Source organism: Semicossyphus pulcher, unplaced genomic scaffold (genome assembly GCF_022749685.1).
Source record: "Semicossyphus pulcher isolate SPU_LCO1_2020_fin unplaced genomic scaffold, fSemPul1.0.p SCAF_17, whole genome shotgun sequence".
Lineage (NCBI taxonomy): Eukaryota > Metazoa > Chordata > Actinopteri > Labriformes > Labridae > Semicossyphus > Semicossyphus pulcher.
The window spans coordinates 4,379,229-4,404,951 of record NW_027211681.1 but is presented as its reverse complement, the minus strand read 5'-3'; the positions used below and the strand labels follow the sequence as shown (position 1 = coordinate 4,404,951).

Sequence of the window (25,723 nt, the reverse complement as noted above, 5' to 3'; positions counted from 1 at the left end):
CAGTCCATGCAGGATTTTTGGGGATATTTCATGGAAACCTTTAACTGCTTGCATAAAATGAAAGTCAGGGATCCACGAAAGTCATTAAAATTCATCATCTGGACACAACGAACAGCTGGCTCGCAATCCATCCTTAAGATGTTGAGAATTTTCAGTCCTGACTGAGTGATTGATCAAAGGATCGGACAGTGTCTTCCCTGGAGTCACACCAAAGCCTGGATACAAACTGTATTTGTGCAGAGCTGAGTTTGGCTGTCCAGAAAAGCTTTCTCAATGTCAGTTATGATGTAATTTCCCACAAAGGAAGATACTGTGTTAATTTAGCTGGTAGGGTTTTACTCTCTCGACACTTGGATACAGTTTTACTCCTAAGGAATCTTCAAAATGAGATACTAATTTTAGTGACTCAAGAAACATCCTGTAGTTGTCCTTCAGCCTCTGATGAGCGCCACAGCAGAGCTTTGAGAACATGTTCTGGCCTCTGGAGAAAGTCATTGATTTCAGTGATTAATTGACTTTACTGTTTAATGAAAACATTTTCTCTGCACGGCAGGAAGCCCCATCTCGCTAAATCAATCCCCAACAAGAGGCGTGTGTGTGTGTGTGTGTGTGTGTGTGTTCCCCCTGAGAAGCCAGCTGCTACGGCTCAGAGAGAAACGTGCTAACTGATAACAGGGACCCCCAAAAAACACATCACACATACATACATTTCACACCCGTCCCCCTCTCTAACCCACACACACACACACACACACACACACACACCTTAAACTCCCCAAACCTGCTGTTTATCCTGTTTACAGAGCCCTGCTTCAATCACCACCATAAACACACACATGAATGTAACACACACGTAATTAAAGCACATATATAAAGTTTATTCCCTCTTCATTAAATGCAATCCACTCATTAGGCTGTAAATCTTTTATACACTGTAAACCTGCTCAGCCACTTAACACTGGCTACATGTAGAAACAGTGACAACCTTTTACTCAGCACTTTCCCTTTAATGATCAAGCGTCCGATACGTTTGCTGCCCATGAGATTTTTTCCACATGCTGATTAATGTGTGTTTACATGTCACATTTATGCCTCTCATACTGCCGTGATGCAGAACTACTGTTTATCTAAGCCCAGCGGAGGGAAACCTTTCATCTGCTCTTCCACCATAAAACAAAAGTCAGCACCAGACTCAAACTGCTGGACAAACACAATAAACTGTGGATCACAGAGCGATCTGCACACAGAGAGCTGAACAGGAAGCAGCAGAGATCTGCGGCCGCGTTGGGAGATTACCGATAAGATTAGTGTGTGTTTATTTGGGTTCATTCTTACATGGAGGGGTATTAAATACTTTGATAATGTGTTTGTGTGGCTGGTTTAAGTGCTATGACATGCCTGCTGGTGACAGATGAATAGTGAGGTTGACAGAGTATATATTTCGTGCATGTGTGAGTGTTTATTTCACATAGATTTTATTTCTTCTTTCTTCATCTACTCTCGCAGCACGAAAACAGACGATTTTGTCAAAGGAAAAACACAATCGGACGTTTTTCTCCCCACATTAAAACCCTCCATTAGTCCCCATTCAACCACATCCTCCTGCATCCTGCTGCGATCAAGGCTACTTAACATGATCACATGAACACTGAAAATCAAAAGGTTTATTGCACCTTGCAACCTTAATTGTGTGATTAAAAAAGGAACGCTTGCACGTGTGGACCTGATGCAGACCAAACACTCGTCTGCTCTCCATCACGTCCCTCATCATGGCAGCCATTTGCGCAGGCTCGTCTATCAGGACAGGCCCACAACAAAGACCTGGCAGCCCGGTTGCCTGTAACCCTATACAGAGACATGAAACGCTGACCTTTGACCCTACGTGTCACACAAGTGGCGGTGTTGTCCCACGGCTCGGCGGTAAACGTGCCAAACGCATTCCCGGCCTCTGTAGCAGCCGTGCTCCTGCGGCGTGTTAGCGCCCGAGCGGCTAAAACACTTGTGACGTTTGTTTTTGCATCTCGGTAAATAAAACTCTGAGCGCTGATGAAAAGACTGACGTGGTTTGAGGTAGTCTGGGGGTTTGGGAGTTTATCTGAGCTAACTTGTAAATGTTTTCCTTTGCATGAAACATTATACGGTTTTATTTCACGCTGCCAAACATCCCATCACAGAAACGGTACATTGGTGGAGGAAATCCAAACAGTGTCGTATGTTAAAGGTGTGGAGCACAAAGAGAGGCTGAGTCAAATCAGACCTCATACACCCACATCTGTTTCCCAACCCTGCTTTAAAAAAAATAGTGCTGTGGTCTTTTATGACGCCCATAATCTAATACACTGATAAATGCATGTAAGGGTCAGATCATCTTAAACTCTCATAAGCCTCGATTGAATCTATGCATGCAGACAGTTTAGGTCTATTTGTTCAGGTTGTGAGATTTCCCTTGGAGGACAATGTAGTTTGCTTTGTGGTGCTTAAAGCTGTGAGCGGTAACATGTTGGCTGTTGCATATGGAAAATGTTTTTTATCTCTGGAGCCGCTCGTACATTTCAGTCAGAAATGTAAGAGAGGCGATTTTTCTTCGAAATGTGACGGACGATTTTGGCTACAAACGCCTGACTCTACAGTATCTTTTGAAAAGCCGGCACAGTGGAAGTCCTTCCAAAATAGTTTTCCTCTGAATTATAATCAGGACACACTATGAGCACTTATTATAAATAGCAACTTTGTCTTTGTAGTTCCAATAAACTGTTCACAGTGTGGGCGGGATTTCCCATAAAAACCAGAGCACTGTTTCCTAACAGCTGCTTCCAGTGAACAAACTAAAACCAGTTCACCTCCGTTATTTTGGGTTCACTGCAGAAATCTGTGGCCCAATTATATATAGATTATTTTTTAAGATTATTTTTTGGGTGTTTGCCTTTATTTGATAGGACGTAGAGATTGGGGGCTGACATGCACCAAATGATCGGCAGACCTGGTGCCTGCGGTCAGTGTGTCGAGGACTGTAGCCTCTGTTCATGGGGCGCCTGCTCTACCAACTGAGCTAAACCAGCGCCCTGAATGTGAGTTTTATTTATATTAAAGTTCCAAAAGAAGTATTTTGTTTGCATTACAATAGCGACAAAATGATCTGTATTCTGTGGTGTTACTTGGGCCTTTTAAAGTAAATTCCTTCATGATACGTTGACGTTTGTCTCTTTGCAGCTCAGTTTCATCTCCTCACTGTTAACGGCAGTTATATTGGTCGACTCTCTGGCTAACAGGTTTACAGCTTACAGCAGACCTCAGACCTGCGAGCGCTCTCTCAGCACGCAGACATGCTGCCGGTCTGTAAACAGGGGAGGAGATTCACTGTATGAACTGACAGGCTCTCTTTAGCAGCGTATGGTTTTATTACTGCTGCTGCTGCTGGTGGTGGTGTTGGTGTTGGTGGTAGGGGGCTGCAGATGAGGGGGGGGTTTGGGGGGTTTGAATCACCTCCAACAGCTCTGTCAGTGAAGGCGTCAAGTTCTGGCATGAAGCGCAGTTTCAGTTCAGCAGCTGCAGGATTCAACGCAGCAGAACGGAGGAGAGACAGAGACATGCATAAATTTATGCATGCTTGCAGACACACACACACGTACAGACATGTACAGACATGCACGATGGTACAGGAACATGCACACTCACATCTGTGGGCTGTTACATTGTTGCTCTCTGCTTGAATCTGTTTTTTTCCAGATGATTTTGGAGGTTCTCCATCAGCTCATCAGTTAGAATAACAAGAGCTGCAGAAACATGCAAAACTCACATCTGTCTGTGTTATTTACACCCACCTGTTATAACACCAACTCTTATTTTGCTGCATATATCGTCAAATCTTCAGGTGATATCAATTAAAATGAGATATTCTGCAGACCAAAATCATCACTGTTTATGTAACACGAATGGCACTGTGTGTTACGCATCATATCAGCTCTTCAAGTGAGCAGACAAAGTCCAACCAACACTCTTTAGTTTTATCCATCACTGAAAACCTACCATGTTTTAACACTGGAAATGTTAAAGGAACAGTTCGGAATCAGAATCGGTTTTATTTTATACAAGAAGTACGGCGTCCTTCATACAAGAAATTTGACTCCGGTTTTCCATTACTCTCGATGTGCAAACAAACAAACTGACATGCTGACCACAACAAGTTAGACACATAGTAACACAAACTCTGGCACTAAAACTAAAAGCTACTATATACAGGCCCATGGATACAATATACATTATACACATTATAAAAAATAAAAAAAATACATTAACACTTGTAGAGACAATAGTGCAACAGAGAGTGTAGAGGTGCTGAGATAAACATTGTTATGGATGTGGTAGCTTTATATACACGAGACATAGATGGTTGTACAGTATTTACAGAGAGCATGGATTGGCATTGGATGCAGTGATGACGTATATATATGACCTTTGGGATGTGAGCTTATTCACACCACACTCATGTCTATATGAGTGTTATTCCCAAAATGTTGAACTATTCCTTTATTAATGCCAGCGAGTTAATAATTAACCTACACACTTGTTTAGATATTAACTTAAGACACCTAAAAGCTCGCTGGTTTGGGTGTTATCTTGGGATGTCCATGCTTTGTGTGACCAACACAAAAACTGACACAAAGCACTCCTCAGTTTATCTACATTTTTCTCTTTTCTTTATATTAAAGCTCCTTTGAGGAGTTTTTCGCTGGTTATGAAACAGACTGAAATTAATGCTGATTACTCTGAATGAGCTACAAAAGCAAACCAGACCATCAACGACAATATTGATTATTTCTAGTTATTTTAAATGCCTGAAACCGCTTGGGGGGGTAGGTGTCAGACGAAGCGATTTATTGCACTTGTTTACATTTTCCAGGGCAGAAATTTAAATGAAGTGATACATTATGTCAAATAAAGCGGGATGAGATTTTTGGTTAAAAACCACCACTTAAACATGTTCGGGACAAAATCAGCAAAGAGATAAGAGGTACAGCTTTTTCCACAGGGGGCGCCAGAATCACCACAAACCAAAAGTTCCTCACAGGAGCTGTAAGATAACGGTATGTTACATAGAAGCTAAAAGTTACAACTAACAGAAAAATGTTGGCTTTATTTACAGTTCTCACAGAATCAGTCCAAACCCTGTCTTAGTTCATATTTCTAAATACTCAATTATGCTTTTACCCATAACCAACACCAGCTGCCCATCAAATAAGCCTCCTTTCCAAATATAACCTTACACATAACAATGTTTGACCATCAGAAGAGTCCTGGATAGTCACATGAGACATTCAGAAGGACTTTATATAATAGATCCAACATCTTTTATTCAGTGCAGTGTATCCCTGTGTTGTTTTAAAGGAGCCGTTGTAAAGTCTAAACTGTCCTTTAATAGTTTCATCACAGAGCAGACAGTGAAACTGACGTGAGATCCAGAGCAGCCCGATGAAGACACGAACCAGGCGGTGAGGACGGGAGCCGAGCCAGAGGAGACAGGGAGAGAGAGAGAGAGAGAGCAGTACACAATAACACTCAGCTGAAATATACAACAGTATTAGTCCAACAGCAGGGAGCCTGGCCTGTGTGTGTGTGTGTGTGTGTGTGTGTGTGTGTGTGTGTGTGTGTGTGTGTGTCTGGCAGGTGGAAAAAAGAGGCAAAGATATTCAGTAAAAAAATTGAAAAAGGGGAGAAAAAAGGACGACAAAGAAGATGAAATGGACAAAAAAATAAGAAAAAAGAGGGAAAGTGAGAAAAAGAACAAATAAAAAAGGAGAGAAACGAGTGAAAGGAGAGAAAGAGAGACAGAATTCCCCTCAGACCTTCTCCTTGAGTCCCAGCCAACACATTTACAATCGAGGAAGTCTCTACTGCTGCTCCCTCCTTCTCCTCCCCTCCTCTCATGCTGGGACCCCCCGCCCCCCCTCCCTCCTGAGAAAGTGGGACTCCCTCCTCCTCTTCCTCCTCCTCACTCTCCCTCACTCTCTCTCTCTCTCCCTTCTGAAGATTTAACTCAGCGCAGCGCTGAGCTGGAGCTCACAGTGGTGCCCTGGATTGTAGCAGAGACACAGAGAGAGAGAGAGAGAGAGAGAGAGAGAGACCTCCACCATGGATGTCAAACTGCTGGCACTGACGGCTCTGCTGGCCGTGGCCACACATGCACCAACATCTAACGGTGAGTTCAGGGGCAGGACGGGAGACTCGGGGAAGTTTCTGATCATGTCTGAGGGTTTTTGGTGCTACATGAGATGTTGTAGTTCAGTCTGAATGATGGATGAGTGGGTTTTGTAGCGTAGTTACTGGATGTTATTGATCTTCTGTTATTTGGATTACTTCATCACTCCATCATTTGGCCTCTCTCAGAATATGATCTAATCAAAGATCCATTATGGCTTCATGTTTAAACCAGAGCTCGACTTTTGGCATCATCAGTCGTTTTTTGTCCAGTTTAATGCGTCTCAGTTTTGATGGTTTGATGGTTGACGAGTTTCATTTGTTGCAGAAGAGAAAGTGAAGTTATCCCTACTTGGGCTTGTGGCTGTTAAACTCTGGCAGCACTTTGATGATCTGCTTTGGTTTTGCTCTGGTACAGCTCGAGTTTTCCAGGCAAGAAAATTGAATGAAAGTTACCTCAGAGCAGACTTTCACTACAGATGTATTCATTTGTTTGTATTGATTTAATGCTCACTAAAGAGGGGACACTCTGGCTGATAAACAGAAAAGTTAATCCACTTTAAATTCATTGAAACTTTTTGAGACTTAATGATTTGTTCAAGCTGTTTGTGAAAAAGTGCCAGAATGATCTGGTTTTGCCTTTTTAAAGATAAAATGTAGCTGTTTTAAAGTCCTCTGTGGCAGTTTTAATTTGATATCTTTGAACCTGAAAGTTGTCAGCTAAAGCTCGGGGATATTCTGAATTGTGATACTTTATAAGGCAAATTCAGTGATAGAGAGAAAAACCTGCAGGCCTATCAATAAGGAAACAACTGTTAACAGCAGCTGGCAAGAGTTATATTACAACATACTGACTGTAATCAGCAATCTTCTTACACTTAAAACAGAGCAGTAAATCAGTTTGTACATGTTGTATCTGCACCCTGTATATCAGTATTTGCACTAGAATCTTTCTTGTACCACAGTAGTGCTGCCGCTCCCTCACTGACCCCACATTAATCCCCCACATGTTCACCTTAGTGGGAGACAAGCCCGGGTGTGGGGTCGCCTGGCCCGCGTTATGCTAAGCTCGTTGTTTCGGCCCCAGTGAGACCCCTGCCTGCATATTAAAGAGTTAGCTCTTAATGTGTGTATTTGTCTTTTCCCTTTGCTTTCTTTTAATTAGTTTCTAATTAGGGATAAACAATGCGCTGCTGATAGCGCTGGATGCTCTCTTGTGGCCCCGGCGCTGCGTGCTGCATAATGATCCTTTAGTTTGCATGACAAAGGCGCTGAGAGAGGGTGCGAGTCATTAGGCTGATATTACCGAGGACTTAGCCATTTGTGGCAGGGCATTTGGTGCTGCATGGAACATGCATATCAATGGGGATATGTTGAAGCCCAGAACAGAGCTGTGTGAGCTGCACCAGATGCACTTTGTTTTATGTGAGTGTTTATACGGGAAGGAAGCGGCTGATTGTTGCAATTCACTTCATATCTGCTAAATCTGCATCTGCTGGGTGACCTTTAATGATCTGCTGATATGCTGCAGCCTGAATGAAGCACTTGTGATAGATGGAAAGGAGCACTGAAGCTGTTAGGATGGAGTCTAATTTGAACTTTTACTGCCAGGTGTTTCTCATCACCTTTTCACTGACGTTTTTACAACCATCGTCATTTAAGTGCGACCTTAAAAACGGTGAATAAGAAGAAAGTCAGTTTGTAATTGCGAGTTCTCGGAGGTATTAGTGTGTATCTGGGGTCCTCTGGGCCCCCGCAGGCCTCCATGGAGGCACGGCGGTGATTTGTAATTATTTTAAGAATGTACTCGAGGTGATTTCCTCGGAGGCCGCTGATGCCGTCGGAGCCGCAGAGTGCTCCTTCAGAAAACAGGCAAATATTGGAAATTGAATGTTGAGGGCCCTTCTCCATCAGAGAGGCTCGGCTGAATGCTCCATGAGTGAAAAGCTGAAACTCTGCATGTGTGTGTGTGTGTGTGTGGGAGAGACATTGGTCAGAAAGGAGCTAATCTCTTTTTAATGAACATGTTGTTCGCAGCAAAAGCAGGTAAACTCATAGGTTCCCATACTCTGTAAAGACTTGTTACAGCAGATTAAACACGCTTTTATTTTGTTCACTGGGGGAAGCGATGCGTTTAATCGCAAGCGAAATGCAGGAGAAGCTGCTGTGTTTGAATTCTGACCTGAACTTACACTGATCCAAATACTTTAAGCCTCGTATGAACTAAAATTACGCCTTTGTGCTTCATGAAAAGTTAAATGTTAAAAGGAAGATTTTGGCAGTTTTATAACATAGCAGTCGATTTATCTTCTGATTTAATAACAGCAGGATTAATGAAATACGTTCAGTTCCTGATGTGTGAATTATCAGAGCCAGAAGCAAAGATACACTTGTGTTTAATAAAACCTAATAATGTATGATCAAAAAGTTTAGATTAAAAAAATAACAATATCACAGCCTATATGCGGATGTGTGTGTTTTATTCTGTGTGTGTGAGTGTGCGACTGCTTGATGTGTTTGTTCTTGCCCTCACGCTAACATAAAACCAGGCTAATATAAGATATATGAACTCTGACATAAATTAAGCTTCAATATTCAATATATATAGATAATAATAATAACACTGAAGCTGATGTGTAAATGTCCTTATTCTGTTTGCAGCTAAGCCCATCAGCCTGGTGGAGAGGTGCTGGTGTCGCTCCACGCTCAACACGGTCCCTCAGCGCTCCATCAAAGAGCTCAAGTTTCTCCACACGCCCAACTGCCCCTTCCAAGTCATGTAAGTCAATAAGTGTAAAACATACTGATTCACCTGAAGACATATTTTCTGATGTTGAATTTTGATGACTGCGTCGGTCAGAGTGGTGAAGTCAAGCTTCTTCTTGTCATGATGTTGAAGCACTCTCTCTCATCTCTGGCTCTACTTGATGCTCACGTGTGTCTGTGATCACCTGGTGTGGCTGATCCCTGTTGAATCTAATGACAGGAGTTACCTGAAGGCTTTAATGTGACATTTTGGCAATCCATCATCTTTGCGGCACTGAACATTTCACTGAATACAACAGAGCCGATATAATTGCTGTGATGGCAAGTGTGATCTCCCTTCAAGAGTTCATTCAGTAACATTTGGTTGGAGGAAATCTTACGGGTTGAATTGAGCGGGCATGTACTAAAATATGAACATAAAGAAGAGCTAAAGGGAAACTTAGAGGGACAACTTATTCATATGGATTTAAATAAATCTTCATTCAGTGAAAACTAAATGTTATGACTATAACTTCTGTTCCCTGAAGGAGAGGAACGAGGTGCAACATATATAGTATGGGATATCACGCGCTACTATACGTGTTGTACCGAGTGAATTGACTGAAAGGGAACATATGATATATAATGCTGTTGTAGTCTTCAAAAATAGTAAAGACAAGAGCTGCACACACACACACATAAGCACACACACAGTGCTAAAAAATGAGCAAGTATCCAAATCAGTTTTCTCTGATTAAAGGCAGAAACATGAACCTTCCTTGATCTACATCAGGTTATTATTTGAAATAGCAGTATGAAGCTTTGTTAGCCTTAATAGCCTTTTAATGTGTTTACTCTCTACCCTTTATTCCCCTCACTTTTCACCAGTATTTAGTATACAAAGTAAGACTGTGCTGTGAGGATAGATTGAGATTAGAAGTGTTAAGTGCGGCGTTAATATCCTTCTATTCTTCCTCTAATGAGCGTCCTGAAGTTAAAACAACAGTCGCTCAGAGAGCGGAAAGCAGTGACAGATGGAGCTCGAGGGGCCGTTTATGTTTAGCAAAGGAAGCAATAATTAAGGGTCAGAGTGATTACCTTTGTATTTCTGCTGACCCCCTGCGTCCCTTACCCACTTTTCCTTTTTTTTAAATTAATCTCCCGCCTAATGTCGGCGGTCTGGAACATATTAACTAAGAAGCCTCATTCATTTGTTTGCAATAGAAAACAGGACGGCAGAAGCCTCGCGGCCAAAAGGCTGAATGGCTGTGGGGCTTCTGCCAAATAAAGAGGGGAGGGGGCTGACTGTCGGGAAAGGGGTGAGAGAATGGCAAAAGGTCAGAGAGGACACACGGACACAAACTCCCTCTAACCTCCTTCCAGAAGTCTGCCAGAGGAGTCAAGAAGCTGCTGGGACGAGCTGCTCCGATATCTCTATTGAGGCGGATGAAAGAAAGCCAGTAACACTACACCCTCTCTCCCCCCTGTGTCCCACCCTGCACCCCCACCCCCTCCACCCCCCGTCCCAGCATGCTGTTGGTATTAACTTGCTGTGAAGTAATTACTACCTGCTGCTCGTGGAACTCCGGCCCTCCAAATTCCAGCCAAGTCAATTAGGATTTGAGGCTCTTGGTGGGTCATCCAGACAAGCAGACAGATAAACAGGATGAAGGGAGACACATCAAAACACCACGCAGCGCCTGAGCGGATGAGCCCACCCCCCCCCCCAATGAAATAAAAGGAGGAGGGGGGAGAAGAAGGGGACATACCCGGAGGAAAAGCAAACACAGATCCAGTTACTGAGCGGCTGCCCTCCTGACTCACATGTTAGTTTGAGGGATTTCAGGGCTGATGCTCCTGAACGCCTCCTTTAAGTGGCCATTTGTGCATGTAAATGGGGTGAGGACTAATGGAGGTGGTGTATTAAAGGGGCAGCACGGGTGGAGGAAAATCAGAAAGCAGTGAGGAGGGGAGGAGGAATCGTGTGATGGAGAGATGGAGGGTGGAGAAGAGGAGCAGCGAGCAGAGACACCTCCAGAGTTGTTAAGTCTCATACACGACCTTTTGCCACCGAGGTGTGAGATCCACATGTTTGGAGGCGGCGAGACCCCGCTGTCTGCCCCCGCCAAGCAGATCTGAGACCAGCAGCAGAGGCTGATAACAGAGCAAATCCTCTCCTAAATATTTGGCTCAGCTGTCCATCAACAGATCAGAAGCTACTCGCAGGAGCATGTGACAGAGCCGCTCATCGCTGATCTCTGCAGCTGCTGCTGCAGTCTTACACTGCAAAGAATACACAGTCACATCAGCTGACACCATCATCAACGTCAGTGTTTTTCTTTAAGACAGAAGGTCATTCGGTTTTTAAGATTACGCTTTTTTTTATTAGTATTTTGCAATAAGATGCAACATTTTTGTCACCCAGTCAAATATTAGTTTCAGTCAACATGACAATATTTATACAACCCTGTAAAAATTAAAGGGAACTTTCAAACAGCCGTTTAATTGTGTCCTTCTCCACATTAAAAGTCATAAAGAACTTATTCATGTGATTTTTTATTTAATAAGATTTAAATGATCATTTTCAGAATTTAAAACTCTTAAAACAATGCAAAAACAAGTTTTTCTCTGTTGTTCTATTTATAGGTTTGTGTCAAATTAACTTCTGTTTTATTGTATCCAACATTTCTCCCTACTTCCAAACAAATATTCTCATTTAGGTATTTTATGTGCAGAAAATGACGACTGGCTAAGATAACAAAAGATACTTATGCAGAGGTCAGAGATCTATATCACGTGGACTAACCCTGATTTTTAATGCGTTTCAGCATGCTCTGCATGAGTGGTCTCTTAATTTTTTTTTACCTTCCCTAAACACATCTGTCGATAGAGAGATTTAGCAGATTTTTCCAGTGTCTTAGAACAACTGTGGCAGGTATAAGTGTCTGCAACAATGCCTAACAATGCTCTTTTCAGTGTGTGGTGTGTGAGATATATGTATATCACCTAATTAGCATCATTTTGGGGTAAAGATCCCACATGACAACTTTCTCCCCCCTTCAAACACTCCATCATCTCTGAGTGTGGATGTTTAGCGTGCTGCGCAGCGACATCTTTAAAGCCTCACGGTGTGAGCGTGATGTGAGCTTCCAGCTGTCCCTGAGTGGAAACAGAGAGCCGTGATTTTTCACCGCCGGCCGCGGTCAGCCTGACAGTCTGTGCTGTGCTGAGATCCTGTGGACTGCATGTGTTGGAGGATGTGCTGAGGCTTTTAGAGATTAGCTGAGGTGTTTCTGAGATCGGCCTCCTTGAACTGTAACAGATATTTGAACTTGTAGGCCCTTTGATTTATTCTGCGAGAGTTGAACCTTAAACAGGGCAGATATTTGTAAAGCATGGTGGGATATCTGATGTTAAGTCCAGCAGCACCAGCGTCACTTTTAGCTCCTGGCGCTCAGATGACAGCTTGTTAGAAGCACTAATCCTCGTGTTTAGACTGGGATGTCTTGTGAGACGTTCAGGAGATTAATTAGAACCTGATAAATGATATAATGATGTATTAGTATTAAAAACGCTCAAGTCAAAGACATTTTAAGATGCTGTTCTTACTCTGCAGCACCTTGAGAGCTTTGTCTCCTCTAGTCACACACTCATTCAGTCTTTAAAGAGCTCCAGGGTGTTATAAATGTTACTTGTGGCACATTTAGGTTTAAAAGTCCATGCCAGTGGTTTGTGTGTTTAGGTTTAATCACTGCAAATTGTCTAAATTGTGCACTTCTGCCCCCCATTATCCAAATTAAAGGCTGCAAAAGGGCTTTGGGGTCATTTTCCTCGCCATTGTTTTCCATTAAATGAAGCACTTTAAGCGTCAACTTGCAGAGAGCTGAAACCTGAGAGAGAATTTCTCACAGTGAAAAATGTCATTATTTGCAGTCAAAATTATGCAGATTGTCATTTGAACTGCTGAGCAGGAACTGTTCTGGAAATTACTCTGGTGCGTTCAAAGACACACCGACATCTGAAAATATTTAAAAAATATTCCTACATTGTCGTGATGTTGTTTCGGAAAGACTGAAGGTGATAGAAAGTTTGCTGCGATTAATAACTTTTATCAAGCACATTTTAAAGTGTTGATTTACATGAATTGAGACTGCTGTCTTTCTGGGAGCTGGGAAATAAACATGTCTGCACAGGAACAGAAGAGATCTCACACAGTGAGGCATTAAGTGACTGTGGGAGAGAAGAAGGGGGGGGGGGGCAACATGTTAGGAAAAGTGTGTGAGGTAAAGGGGTTAAATACTGCCCTTTAAAACCCCGGACGCCTGTTTGCAGCAGAGTCAGAATTCATTCTCCAGTTTCAGAGAGATATCTTAACACAAAGACACGATACAGACATTTTTAGATTCAGTGTGACTTTCAGTTTCTGAGGATCTCAGTCCATCTGCCTCTCTGGCTTAGTGAATCATTGTGCTTTCTCCTCACTATTGAGTTTCTTAAAGGATCCTTATTAGATATAAAGGCGAGCACATTTGCTTGAGGTTACTGAGGGTTTGGTTTCAGTTCAGTTGAGCACACGGCTTATAAAATAGATGCAGTCTTTGTTTTGGACACCAACACCGCATGTTCAGTTTCAAAGTCCAGAGGTGGAAATCTTCTCAGATTTTTTACACGTGACTTCAGCACTCTTCTCCCCCTCTGTCTCTGCTGCTACATGTGCAAACAGTGTGAGTGAAGCAATTATAAAAGCACGTTCAAATTAAATAGTTATGCAGAGACAATTCAAGAACTCAGCAGAAATACTGGAAATCTCGCCTCTGAAAATCTCCTCTTCTTCCTCCCTCAGTGCCAAACTGAAGAACAACAGGGAAGTCTGCATCAACCCGGAGACCAAGTGGCTTCAGCAGTACTTAAAGAACGCCATCAACAAGTAAGAAAAGAAACCTCCTCACGCTCTCTCAGCAGACACTTTCCTGACAGAAATGAAATACAGCTCCCCTCTCTGCTGAGCTCATGAAGAAGAAAGAAACCACTGTAACAAATGTGCCTCTCTCAGCTTCCTGCTGACGGCTCCTCTCTGACATGGTTGATGTAAGAAGCTGAGTTATTATCTGTGAAATAATTAGCAGCGAGTAAGAGGAGCGATAAATCTGTCGCTGGAGTGTCTGCTTCCTTTTTCTCATAAGAGTGTCTCTGAGACTTCAGCTACAGAAGGGTCAAGTGTTTATTTCTACTGTTATTCCTCACATATTTCTTATCACTGCTTGCACACTATCGACAGAGTTATCAGTTTTCAGAGCAGCACTGCGGGTTAAAAAAACCTCCTCGTAGTAAAAAGTTGCAGCAGCTCATTCAGTTTTTAATGAGCTTTGCAGTAAAAATGTGCATTCCTCATAAAAAAATGCTCCCAACATGTCTGCTGGTGATTATCGGCAGGCTGCACGTCTGCTTCTTTAAACGCCACAAACACTTAGAGCACAACGTGAAAACAAACAGTAAAGTGATGTATGAAGATTTATGAGCTATTGTTTATTGTGTTAGCGATGTACACTAATCCTGGGGTTGATCACAGGTATTGAGTCTGGCATGTGTGTATAGAGTGGGGTATGTGTTACTGTAAAGTAATGAGTAAAAATTGTACTTTTAGTGAATATACGAAAATGACCCAAACTGCAGTTACAGATTGTGAGAACATAGTATCGTGTGTTAATTTTAAAGGTGCTCGTGATAAAGTCATGAATAAATGGAGTGAGATTAACCTTACAAACTCCCCCTGCCAGATATCAGAGAAATCGTCGAGAACACACTCTATACAAGCCTACATGTGTGTGGAAAGCTCAACTTGAATTCTCCTCATTTCGAACCTTTTCTATTGAGGGACTACTTTTCTCAGCCCAGCTGCTCTCTGTCAGCGTCACCCTCTCTCATGTTCAGTTACAGTTGAACATAAACTACATTATGTGCCGCATGTTCAGCCATCAGAACTGTTTGCCAACACCTGAGGCCCCTCGCATGTCCGCAACCGCTCTAATAAGACCGGCTCTTTGTAACATCACCCTGCTGCTCAGTCATATCCTCTACTGTAAAATATTTCATGACCAACCTCCTTGAAATAACATTTCTACAAAAAAAATGTGTCTAGTATATAAAGTGACATTAGACATCACCTGTGGAGTACCCCAAGGCTCAATTCTTGGTCCCCACCTCTTCTCCCTTTACATGTTTCCACTTGGTAATATAATCCGTACGCATTAATGTTCCTTTTCATAGCTATGCAGGTGATACCTACCATTAAAACATAATCATCCCAACTGCCTCAACTCCCTCAGAAACTGTTCCAAGGCCGTTAAAGTTGGACGCACAAAACTTCCTTCAATTTAACAACAACTGAAATCTAGTTTTTAGGTAGATAAATGCCAAAGAACAGATTTTTCAGGACCTAGGTGATTTGTCATCTAATCTAGAGCCAGCAGCCAGAAATGTTGTTGTCCATTGTTGCTTTTATCGGTCCTCCCAAAGGTTGGGAAGATCCTCAAGCAGAGTGGATGACATTATTAGGATCATAAGACTTGATTTGGTAATGAAATGTCAGTATTTGGCCAGGCTAACCATTATCAATGTTCTCTAACTGCAGGACACCTTCACTTTATTTGACTTTACAACAACATAATCTGTGAATCTACTCTAAAAAAAGAATACAAATGTCAAACTGTAACTAATCTTTCTGACACTTTCTCTCCAGGGTGAAGAAATCCAGAAGACGCAACACCAAGAAAAACTAAACACAAAGGACGACACGATGTCGTCAGACCGGGAGACCCCGGGTCGAGCCTGTATACCTCCCTGTCACTGCTTTGGATGTAAACACGCTGTTTGTACCTGTCCTGCTCTCTGGGCCGCCTGCAGAACCAGCACTTCACTGTCAAACTGCACCGCTCCCTGCACCACCTCCGACCCCTCTGGACCCCCCCACACAGTCACCTCCACCTCTCCATGTTAGCATCAAGTGCAATTATTCCCTGGAACCACAGGACCCATGTTAACGTCAGATATTCCTGTGTGTGTGTGAGTGCTTTGTGACTGCCAGGCAAGTGTGTGTCTGTATCTGAATGTGTTTCAAGTGAAGAAAAGTATTTTCAGACTTCATGCAGCTACTAAGTAATGATTTGAGCTTTCTGTCACACACAAGGCTTTGTGGGTAATGCTGCCTTCACTTCCTGTCTAATTTACTGTAAATATGAGCTGCCTCACACAAGCCCCCGAGGAGGAAGATTTTTGGCAGATTTAGTCTAAATGTGGTTTTGCAAACTGAAGAAGTGTTTCATTTACAGATGGTGAACCTTAAAGGGAATTCTCTGGAGCCAACATGATCAGTCACAGTATTAGTTACAGTGTTACACTTAATTCCACTTAAACAACTTTTTCACAGAGTGAATTCCACTTTTCATTCTTCATCATAAATACGTAAACATATTTGGGGTGTTGGCGTCACAGATTTTAATGTAAAAACGTCTTCTGAGGTGAATTTGCCGTTAATCCAGGACTGAGGGGTCATAGGTCAAACACAGAGAGGCTATCCAACGAGGTCACAAGCAAGGACCAATCAGGACAGGCAATGATACAGCAGGGACAAAACACACAGAAGCTCACACACACACAAGCACTGATGTTATGGTGCTATATATTCAGATTAAAGGGTCAGAGCATTAATTATATTTCACTGTTTACTTTATGCAAGATTTAAAGATGGGACGTCGCGACCTTTATGTCTTAAATTAAACATAATGATGTCGTTAGCAGTCACACAGTATTTAAAGTGTTGTTTTTGGAGTCTGATATTAAAAATGAAACGGAAAGCTGATGGTGTGCAAAGGACGCACTGGTAGAAAGTATAAGGAAGTGGAATAAAACACTTATAATGCAGCATTTTTTTATTGATTTAACGTTAAACAGAGACCAAATATTTATACAGTAAAACATGACGCATGAAGAAACCTTTAAACCTCAAAAAGCAAGACTTTCAACATCATTTACTGTTAGAAAAATATAGCAGAATCATCATAAATCACCTGGAAAATGTCAATCATACCTGCAGTGTTTTCATACCAACACCTGTCCTCGGTAGGAATGAAAAGCTACAAACCGTCACACAAACAGCTGAATGGTTAACGTCACAAAGGGAACGTTTAGGCGGCAAAAAGAAAGTTTCTGATTATCAGTTTTTATATATTTGAGCCACTTTATTATCAGATGTGTCTTTATGATGTAATTGTTTTATTTTTATATTGTGTATAATCTTACTAAATGCTTTTTTAATGCAATGTACAGTAGGCAGAGGCTACTAAATGAAGGCTAAGTCCATAAAATGCAGCAAACAGTGTAAAGGTCATTTTTAAGGTTTCATGTAATTCTTCACAGACTGTATGTGTCATGGTTGGTTTGTACATATGTTATACACAGTATGCAACACTTTAAGTATGTTCTATTATAAAATATGGGTTAAAGAAAATCAGCCAAAAAATCTGGTCCAAACTGAGATGTAACGAAGGAAAGTGAATAAAATCTGTGAAATTGAACACAGTGACTGAAGACAAAAGCTCCTGCTTGTGTGCCATTCGTCCTGTACAAACCCTTCGTTTAATTTCTGAACACTTTTACTGAGCTTGATGTATGATGTGTCAAAAGCACCGCTGAGCCAAAACAGAACAAAAGCTTAGAGATCCGAGCGACCAACATGTGCTTTCAATCTGGACACTCCCGGCACCCCCAGGGCCTTTCTCTTCACTTTCACTCAGCTGCTGCCGCGCCGCCGCAAAATGAGAGCAAGTTTTTCCACTTTAAACTGTTGTGGACGTCCCGATGCTCGTGCTCATTGTTGTGGCCTTTTTTTTGTTTTACATGCTCTATTTACTGAGTGCAAGATCGCAGGTGATAATCAGATCAGTTAGCAGCTAATGGTGCAATGATGCTGCTAGAGTAAGTGTAATAGAAGGTAATGGACTCTCATTTGATGTTTATATGCTCATTTCTTTAAACATGTTGCTTAATAAACTTAAATACTGCAGTTTGAAAATACACTGATATGCAATGATGAATGTCTTAATTTTATTAGTTGCTAAATTCACAAGAAGATCATTATCCAGTACCAAATTATGTTATTATAAATGTGGAGTTACATCAGGAAAGAAGATCATGTATAATGTGATTATATAAACAGCAGGGGGAAATATATTGCATTAATTGTTACTAACTTCTTTATTAGCACCATTTGTTTCATTGCGTTTTTTGTTAATGTAATAAATGTGTAATAACAGGTCGTTATGTCAGTTCTGTGGATCCTGTGGAAACATTTAACCCTTGCAGTGTCGCCTAACTATCTCTGCAGAGAATATTTAGTTTATAGAGCTTTTACTGCAAGTGTATCATCACGTACACTTCAAGGTGTGATTGGGAATCCGTCAAAGTGGGTGCATGTGTTCTTCTTTGGACCCCGGGAGAATGTGAATTATCTTTTGAGGCAGCTTCTGACACATATTCTTCATATACGTGAGATGTATCACTCTCTGTATTGTCACTGTTTGTAAACCAGAAGGCAGTATTTTTAGCAATGATACCCGAACCCTTTTTCAATAAAGACATATGAAATACAATCAGTTGTGTTTATTTGAAGTTCATTGATTTAAAGCTTCGTTAAGGGATTATGGAGCATCAGGAGGGGCTTTAAAACACAAGTTCATTAAATTGTTCTGGCTGATCTGTTAGACTTCAGGGTAACATCAGCATCCATCCATCCATTATCTATACCGCTCATCCCAGCCGATCCCAGCTGTCATTTTGGGGTACACCCTGGACTGATCGCCAGTCAGTCACAGGGCTGACACATAGAGACAAACAACCTTTCATGCTCACACCTTTTTGATTCACTAATAAACCTAACAAGCATGTCTTTGGACTGAGGGAGGAAGCCGGAGTACCGGGGGGAACCCACGCATGCACGTGGAGAACATGCAAACTCCACACGCTATGGCCCACGCTATGTTCGAAATCGGGACTCTAACCAGGAACCTTCTAGCTGTGAGGCAAATCAGCATCCCATTGGAGCCAATCTTCTGCCCAGTATTCACTTTCCTTTAGCTTGAATGTATTAGTCTAATCCTAAATAACCCTAATAGCTTGTTAGAGGTTGATTTCCCCACGTTGATTTCCCCAAGTTAGTGGTTTATTGTAACTGTTAGTCTGTTTACTGTCTACAGTTTTGTACGGGGATGCTGGTAGAACCCAGGAGACCCTGAGTCCTATAAATTACACATAATCTGCAAAAACAGATACATTTTGTGGGAAACAAGTTACAGTTACATTAATGATGTTGTAATAGAGCAACAAAGTCAACACGGGGAGGCGGCTGGGGAGGATGGATGGGTCAACAACATTGGAGACAGCTGTTCATTTCCTGTTCCCTAAGCAAAACCAAGTGTTCATTATTATAACAATGACAAAGAATTAACTTCAAACCCCAAAAAGAATCCTACACAGGAATGTTTTTTATAAACCAAGTAGTTTTTGTGACTGATGCTAGCCAAACCTTAAACATAGGCGTGTAAACTGTCAGAAAGCACTTCAACAGGTCAGTGTAGGAGGTACAGACAAACCTTTGTCGTTTCATATTGAGTACTTCATACTGATTGAATCAGCAAAATGATCAATGACAACATATTTAACTTGGCTACACTTACTCCGCTTGTAGAAGCTGCAGTATGATTAATGTTCATGGTTATTAAGGTTATTGCAGGTATTGGCCTTATATAAATGCAGGCTAACAAAAAGAACGCAGGTTTGTTAAGCTGCATTGGCTGAAGTAAATTGGGTTAAAATGGGTTAGAGATGCACATCAGTACTGTGAGCCATTTCAGATCAGAGAGTCATTTGGTTTAATTATATCTAAAATACTCGATGCAGTTTTGAACACTATATCCTGTAGACGTGCTGAGAAATGTCTCTCTTCCGAGAACTGTCATGAGGAGTTACTTACTCAGGTTGATGGTAATAGAAAGTGGCTGCACCACACCTCACAGGTGGGATAAGTTGTACCACAGACCCTGCATCCTCCATTTCCAATGCAAAGAAGAAATCCCAGGAGAGCAGACTTCCTGCTGCAGGTTCACTCTAATAATCCAGCTCAAACAGAAACGCACCACCAGAGCAAAACGTCACGCTAAACAGTCCTTCGGTGCATAGAAGCAACAACTTTTAGGCTCAATGAATAATTCAAAAGGATCACTTAACATTTTCCACCTCAGCACTGAAACCTATACAGCTTGTTTTTCCAGTGAAGGCGTGAAGAGGAAGCGCACATGTATGTCCCGTTTACATCCCTGTCTGATACTGTAACACCTGAGCTCTCAGAAGTATTCATTTGTACTGGATCATTACTCGTCCTCAGCACCGGAGAGCTCGTGTACTTTTATTAACCTGTCAGCTCTAATAAAGTGGAACCACGTAGCGCGGATTAATTTCACGCTACAGCTTTGACCTCTGACCTCTGTGCGGATCTATACGAGGAACATGAGACATGCTTTTGGACGTGGACCAAGCGGTCTGGAGGTTCGGGCCTTTTGGGCACATTCAGAAATGATTATGGGATTTCTACACTGCGCTTACTCAGCTGAGACTAGAGGCCATGATGGAGGTGGCTGACACATGTACAGAATGTTTATTAATATGTATTTTACTGACACCTTGCTCTGATCCAGGTCAGCAGGGGAATGTAGAGGTTTTAACAACAAGAGAGAGGCCTTGGGTCAGCGTGTGAAATATTCCTAATAAAACTAGATAAAACATTACAGGTCTGTTGTGGCTAATAAAATGAGTCCAGTGGGCTAATTAGAGTCTGATCCAGGCGTACACTGTCCAACCAAGAACAATAAAAGCACAGATTGATGAGGAGACGTGTCAGCGGATGAAGCAGCAGAGTAAATGTTGACGGAAATGGTACAGAAACACTGGACCTCACATGCAGTTCAAGGAGACAATGAAGGATATTTGACAGAGCACTGTGTAAAACTGGGTCAAACTGTGCGTGACAAAAACATTATGCTAACATGAAAACTGTATACAGGATCAAAGAAGACACAGGATTATTTGGTTGATCAGTGAAAAGCTACGTAACAAAACCAAATTAAGGGTGTTAAACTTATTCGGACTGTAAGGCTGGAGACAAACTCGCGCTCGTGTACACACCCGGGTGCATCATGACCGTAATTGTTCACATACGTGTCTATGCATTACGCGTGTTACTGGGAATACCTCTAGAGGGCACATGAGAGAGCTCAGGCCCTGGTGCTGAGTTAGCACTGTCGCCTCACAGCTAGGAGGTTCCTGGTTTGAGTCCTGGTTCAGGCGCACTGATGATGCATCTCCTTCTATCCCACTTTTCAGCCCATCCAGTCGAGGCAGATGGCTGCTCAACATGAGTCTAATTCTGCTCGAGGTTTCTGCCTGTTAAAAAAGAAGTCTTTCCTTGCCAATGTGCCGAATGTTGCTAAGTGCTGCTCATGGTGGGAAAAAAACGAGTACGGTCTAGACCTGCTCTTTCTGTAAAGTGTCTTGAGATAACTTTGGTTATGATTTGGCATGATACAAATAACATTTGATTGATTAATTTAATGTTCAGGATGCTCATCAGCTAGGTTAAGCATGTTAGCATGCCAACATTTGCTAATAAGCACTTAATACAACCATGTGCAATCAAGGCTGAAAGGGGGTGTCACTTATCACCCTTTACAAACTGAAATTCTGACCTGATGGTGACCTGAGCGGTTCATCAAAAGTTATGAAATCACTTGAAGTTATAATAATTCATCCTGGGGCGTGAATTTCTGCACCAAATTTCATGGCAATTGACCCAACGGTTGTACAGTCATTTTACTCAAATCCACAGGGGCCGACCCCCATGATGGCTCATGCATGAGAAGTCAGCAGATCACCAGAGTGAGTTGGATTGATCCTCTGGGGATGTTTCAGACCTGTTCCACTGTGCACCAACATTAAACATAATAGTGAACTAAACACAGAAAACGTAAAGAGATATTTTCTGTTGATCACGTCTCATATGACATCAAGAAGTAACCGCATGGAAAATGACGCTGCTTGGCTCAGCGCACAGCAGCCTTCAACTCAGATCACCTGAGACGGAGAACATAACCAGGGCGGACAACAAATTGCCCGTCTGATTTGGTCCTGGAGGTCGTTGGTAATCCGCTGTGATTTGAGGCTCTCGACTTTACATCTTTGAACCTCGTTACACTCAGCAGGCTGAATGGAGGGTAATAGGAAACATGCTGGCTGTAAAACCACACAGGGCAGAAAGAGAGGGTGTGTGTGTGTGTGTGTTTTCACTGTGTGATAGGGTCAGTGTGATAGGGGCAGGACAGGTTCCCAATCTGAGTGTAATTCCTTTGGTTTCCTGAAGAAGGTGGCTGTGTGGAGACAAAGCCTGGAGACGCTAACATGATGTTTCCTGCTCAGGACATGTGAACACGGACCTGATGCTAAAAGATCAAATGAACAAACACAAAGACAATACTTGACTCAGTCAAACTCATGCAGGAATGTGCTATCAACCATCCTGTATGAATACACACATGCAGAAGTAAGCATGCACATAGGAACAAATACATAAACTCTGGATCTTATTTTTATATTAAGATGCAAATTTATGAGCAAAATTTTACAGTGAAAATGTCGTGTGTTGTCACCAGCACTAAAGTGTTGGTTCCTGTTTTGAGACAAACTGCTGTCTGGATTTTTCATCAGCAACACCATCAGAGTATCATTGTTGAAGCTTATGCATTTGAAGCAATGATTTGCAATGATGTGCATGTGATGCTATCTCACGATAACCCTCATATCAACTTGTGTGAACTAATGCATTTCTTACATACCTGCTGCCTTTGTTTCTACAGCGATGTTGTGGACAGTGGTTATGTTTTGTTTGAGGTTTAGTCACACCAAATATTCTCTTTGCAATAGAAACCAGCGTTACAATTTAGTCAAACACTATTGCTTGTTCAAGTTGGATCTACGGGTTCTACCGTGGCCGATGGTACAAATATATAAATATCAAATATGTTGGTCTAAATATAAATTTGCTAAACCTGTCCCTCAAACAGCAGCTGTCCAATCAGAGGTTAAGAAATATCACAGCATGCTGGTCCAGCTTTGGTTTTCTCCATATGTTGAAACGCTGTGCATGTGATTTCTAAATGGTAAATGGGCAGCACTTTCATAGCAACTTCCCAGTCTTTCAACCGCTCAATGCGCTTTAATACACTACATGTAACATTCACCCTTCCTCACTAACATTCATACACTTATTTTGTGCCATGATCCACTGATCAAGTGGCCATTCATGCACATTTATACACCACAGTCTGTGCGTTCGAGGGCAATTTGGAGTTCAGTGTCTTGCCCAAGGACGCTACAGGAGCATTTAAAGACTTTGCAGGGTCAAGTCTTTCTTCAGCCTTTACAAAGCCAGAAACACAAGTGCAGAAGTGTCAGATATACTGTAGATGCAGAAGTGTCAGCTGGTATCTTTTGTATGTCCTGTATATACCAAACTTCATTTGGTTATGTGCTTTCATACAACTCAGTGCAGGCTGTGATTTAACAGTTAGGCATAAAAACAACAAATCGACCTAACCTCGGAGTTTACGACTCTGTGGTCCCTTCAGCCTCATGGGCCTGAGTCCCTCTTGTCTCTGACTGTGTGGTGACCCCTCCACATGCGTGCAACCCCTAGTTACCCCCCACAGACGTTCATTTTGCGGCCTAGACACACACAAACACACACACACTATTAACATTCAGCATCAACAAAGAACAAGACAGATGAGGTTTGAGCGGCCTACAGTGATAACTCTTTTCATATGAAAGACGAGAAACAAAGGCAGAGCGGTTAGAGAGGGAGAGGGATAAGGCCGTTCTTAGCTGTCACAGAAACCACATATCCCACAAGACACTTCTTCTCTATCAAACCGACAGGCTTTTGCGCAAACGGCTCTGGGGGGTTTCGGAATGTCATCTGATCCATCACGGCAGAGCGTTCAACGTTTCCCTAACCTTACAGTGGAGAAAAGGATCATGGGTAACGCTATTGGTTGATCACAGTTTCCTAACAGACACATCCCTTATGTTTGAACGAGAGACAAGGCAGCGCAGAGGGAGGAAAAAAGGAGGGAAAAAGAGATGAATATCATCATTTATCAGCAGTGAGTCCCTGTTGTTCCACAGCAGAGGAAAGGATGTGATACATCTTTGTTTATTAGCATATTCTAAAAAAAGTCTTTGAGGGGAGAAATCATTCTCGGCTCATTTTGGAGGACGCCATGTACAAAAGAATTGCAATGATCCTCATTAATGAGTCATTCCACTGTGATGGTGGGCTCTGTGTGTTTGTTGCCTGGTTATCAGACTCCTCCGCTGGCATTCAACAGACAAGCATCATTAACTTAGCGGAGAGCTGACTTCCCAGCTATTTCCTTTTGTGAGACAGTCTTGCCCTGCAGGCAACTGCTACTGAGCCACTGACTCCACTGTAAAAGGTGGCACACAGTTACACAATATTTTGACTCTTTAAGGTGCAACGAGAATGAATGTCATAGTTCCACATACACAGATCATGATTTGCTGTTCGTGGTTTTACAGAGTGTTCTCAGTAAATGCTAAACTAATATAATTAAAAGCTTATGGAACAAGTAATAACATTAACCAGTGGTTTAATTATACCTAAGTGCTGTACTTATGTACTAACTTCATGAATATGCACTTTACTTTCACATTCACTTGTTGTGCTACTTTTTACCTTTACCCCATTACAAATCAACTTTTTCTTAACTTCATTTAATATAGAGGTTTAGTTCTGTTACTTACATGTTACTTAACATTTTACATACAATGCATATGAAGAACTTCCATCCATCCATTATCTATATCGCTTATCCTGTTCAGGGTGGAGGGGGGCTGGAGCCAATCACAGCTGTCATTGGGCGAGAGGCGGGGTACACCCTTGACTGATCGGCAGTCAGTCACAGGGCTATAAAGAACTTATCAAAGTTAATGTATAGTTATATAACAAATAAATCCACCTTGAGCAACAACTAAAATGTTTCTAACACATTCAAATCTGTGATAAAATTAGGAATAATAAACCTATAACATATAATACAATAACACCACTTTTTATTTGTTAACTTAAAGTCTAATAGTGGTACTTTCGTTACTTTTACTTACATGACTATTTCAATACAGGACTTCTTAAAGTGCAGCAGTGAATAGATAAATCAATATAACTTATTCTGCATTCAAAATATGCTCGTTAGATACAATTACAAATTATGTAAGTCTGACCAAAATGTAATTATAAGACGATTCATATCATGACACACACTTTTTACAGTGTACCTCCATGCCGGAGCATTTAGTAGCCCGGCCTTTGAAAGCAACATTTCTCTGAAGTCTGATGAACCAGAGAGATCAGAGCTCAGGCGAATCTGCCAACATTTCTCCGAAGCACATCGTAACTCGCTCCGCAGGTCTGAAACAACACAATTCACGGCAACTGCTTTCATCTTAGCTTCCTCAGTGTTCACCATCATTCTCAGGGTATTATTGCTTTTACTGTCTGCTGCGTCATCTGTGGAGGCTTTTTTCACACATCTGTAACACTTTCCGGTGATGGAGGAGGCGGCGTACATTTTCTCTGAGGTGCTTTAGGAAGCTGTACATC

The 25,723-nt window shown here is 41.9% G+C and overlaps 1 protein-coding gene across 1 annotated transcript; it reads left to right on the top strand.

Moving 5' to 3' along the window:
• Window positions 1-6,075: 6,075 nt before the first annotated feature.
• Window positions 6,076-18,587, top strand: cxcl12b (chemokine (C-X-C motif) ligand 12b (stromal cell-derived factor 1)). Its single transcript, XM_069665934.1, has 4 exons — window positions 6,076-6,196; window positions 8,857-8,974; window positions 13,784-13,867; window positions 15,680-18,587. The coding sequence occupies exons 1-4, from the start codon at window positions 6,130-6,132 to the stop codon at window positions 15,717-15,719; spliced, it is 309 nt and encodes a 102-aa protein (XP_069522035.1). The 5' UTR covers window positions 6,076-6,129; the 3' UTR covers window positions 15,720-18,587.
• Window positions 18,588-25,723: the final 7,136 nt, after the last annotated feature.

Coding starts and splice junctions, on each gene's coding strand:
- cxcl12b (XM_069665934.1), top strand. CDS start 6,130: ATGGATGTCAAACTGCTGGCACTGACGGCTCTGCTGGCCGTGGCCACA. Junction 6,197..8,856: donor ACATGCACCAACATCTAACG/GTGAGTTCAGGG, acceptor TTCTGTTTGCAG/CTAAGCCCATCAGCCTGGTG. Junction 13,868..15,679: donor TTAAAGAACGCCATCAACAA/GTAAGAAAAGAA, acceptor CTTTCTCTCCAG/GGTGAAGAAATCCAGAAGAC.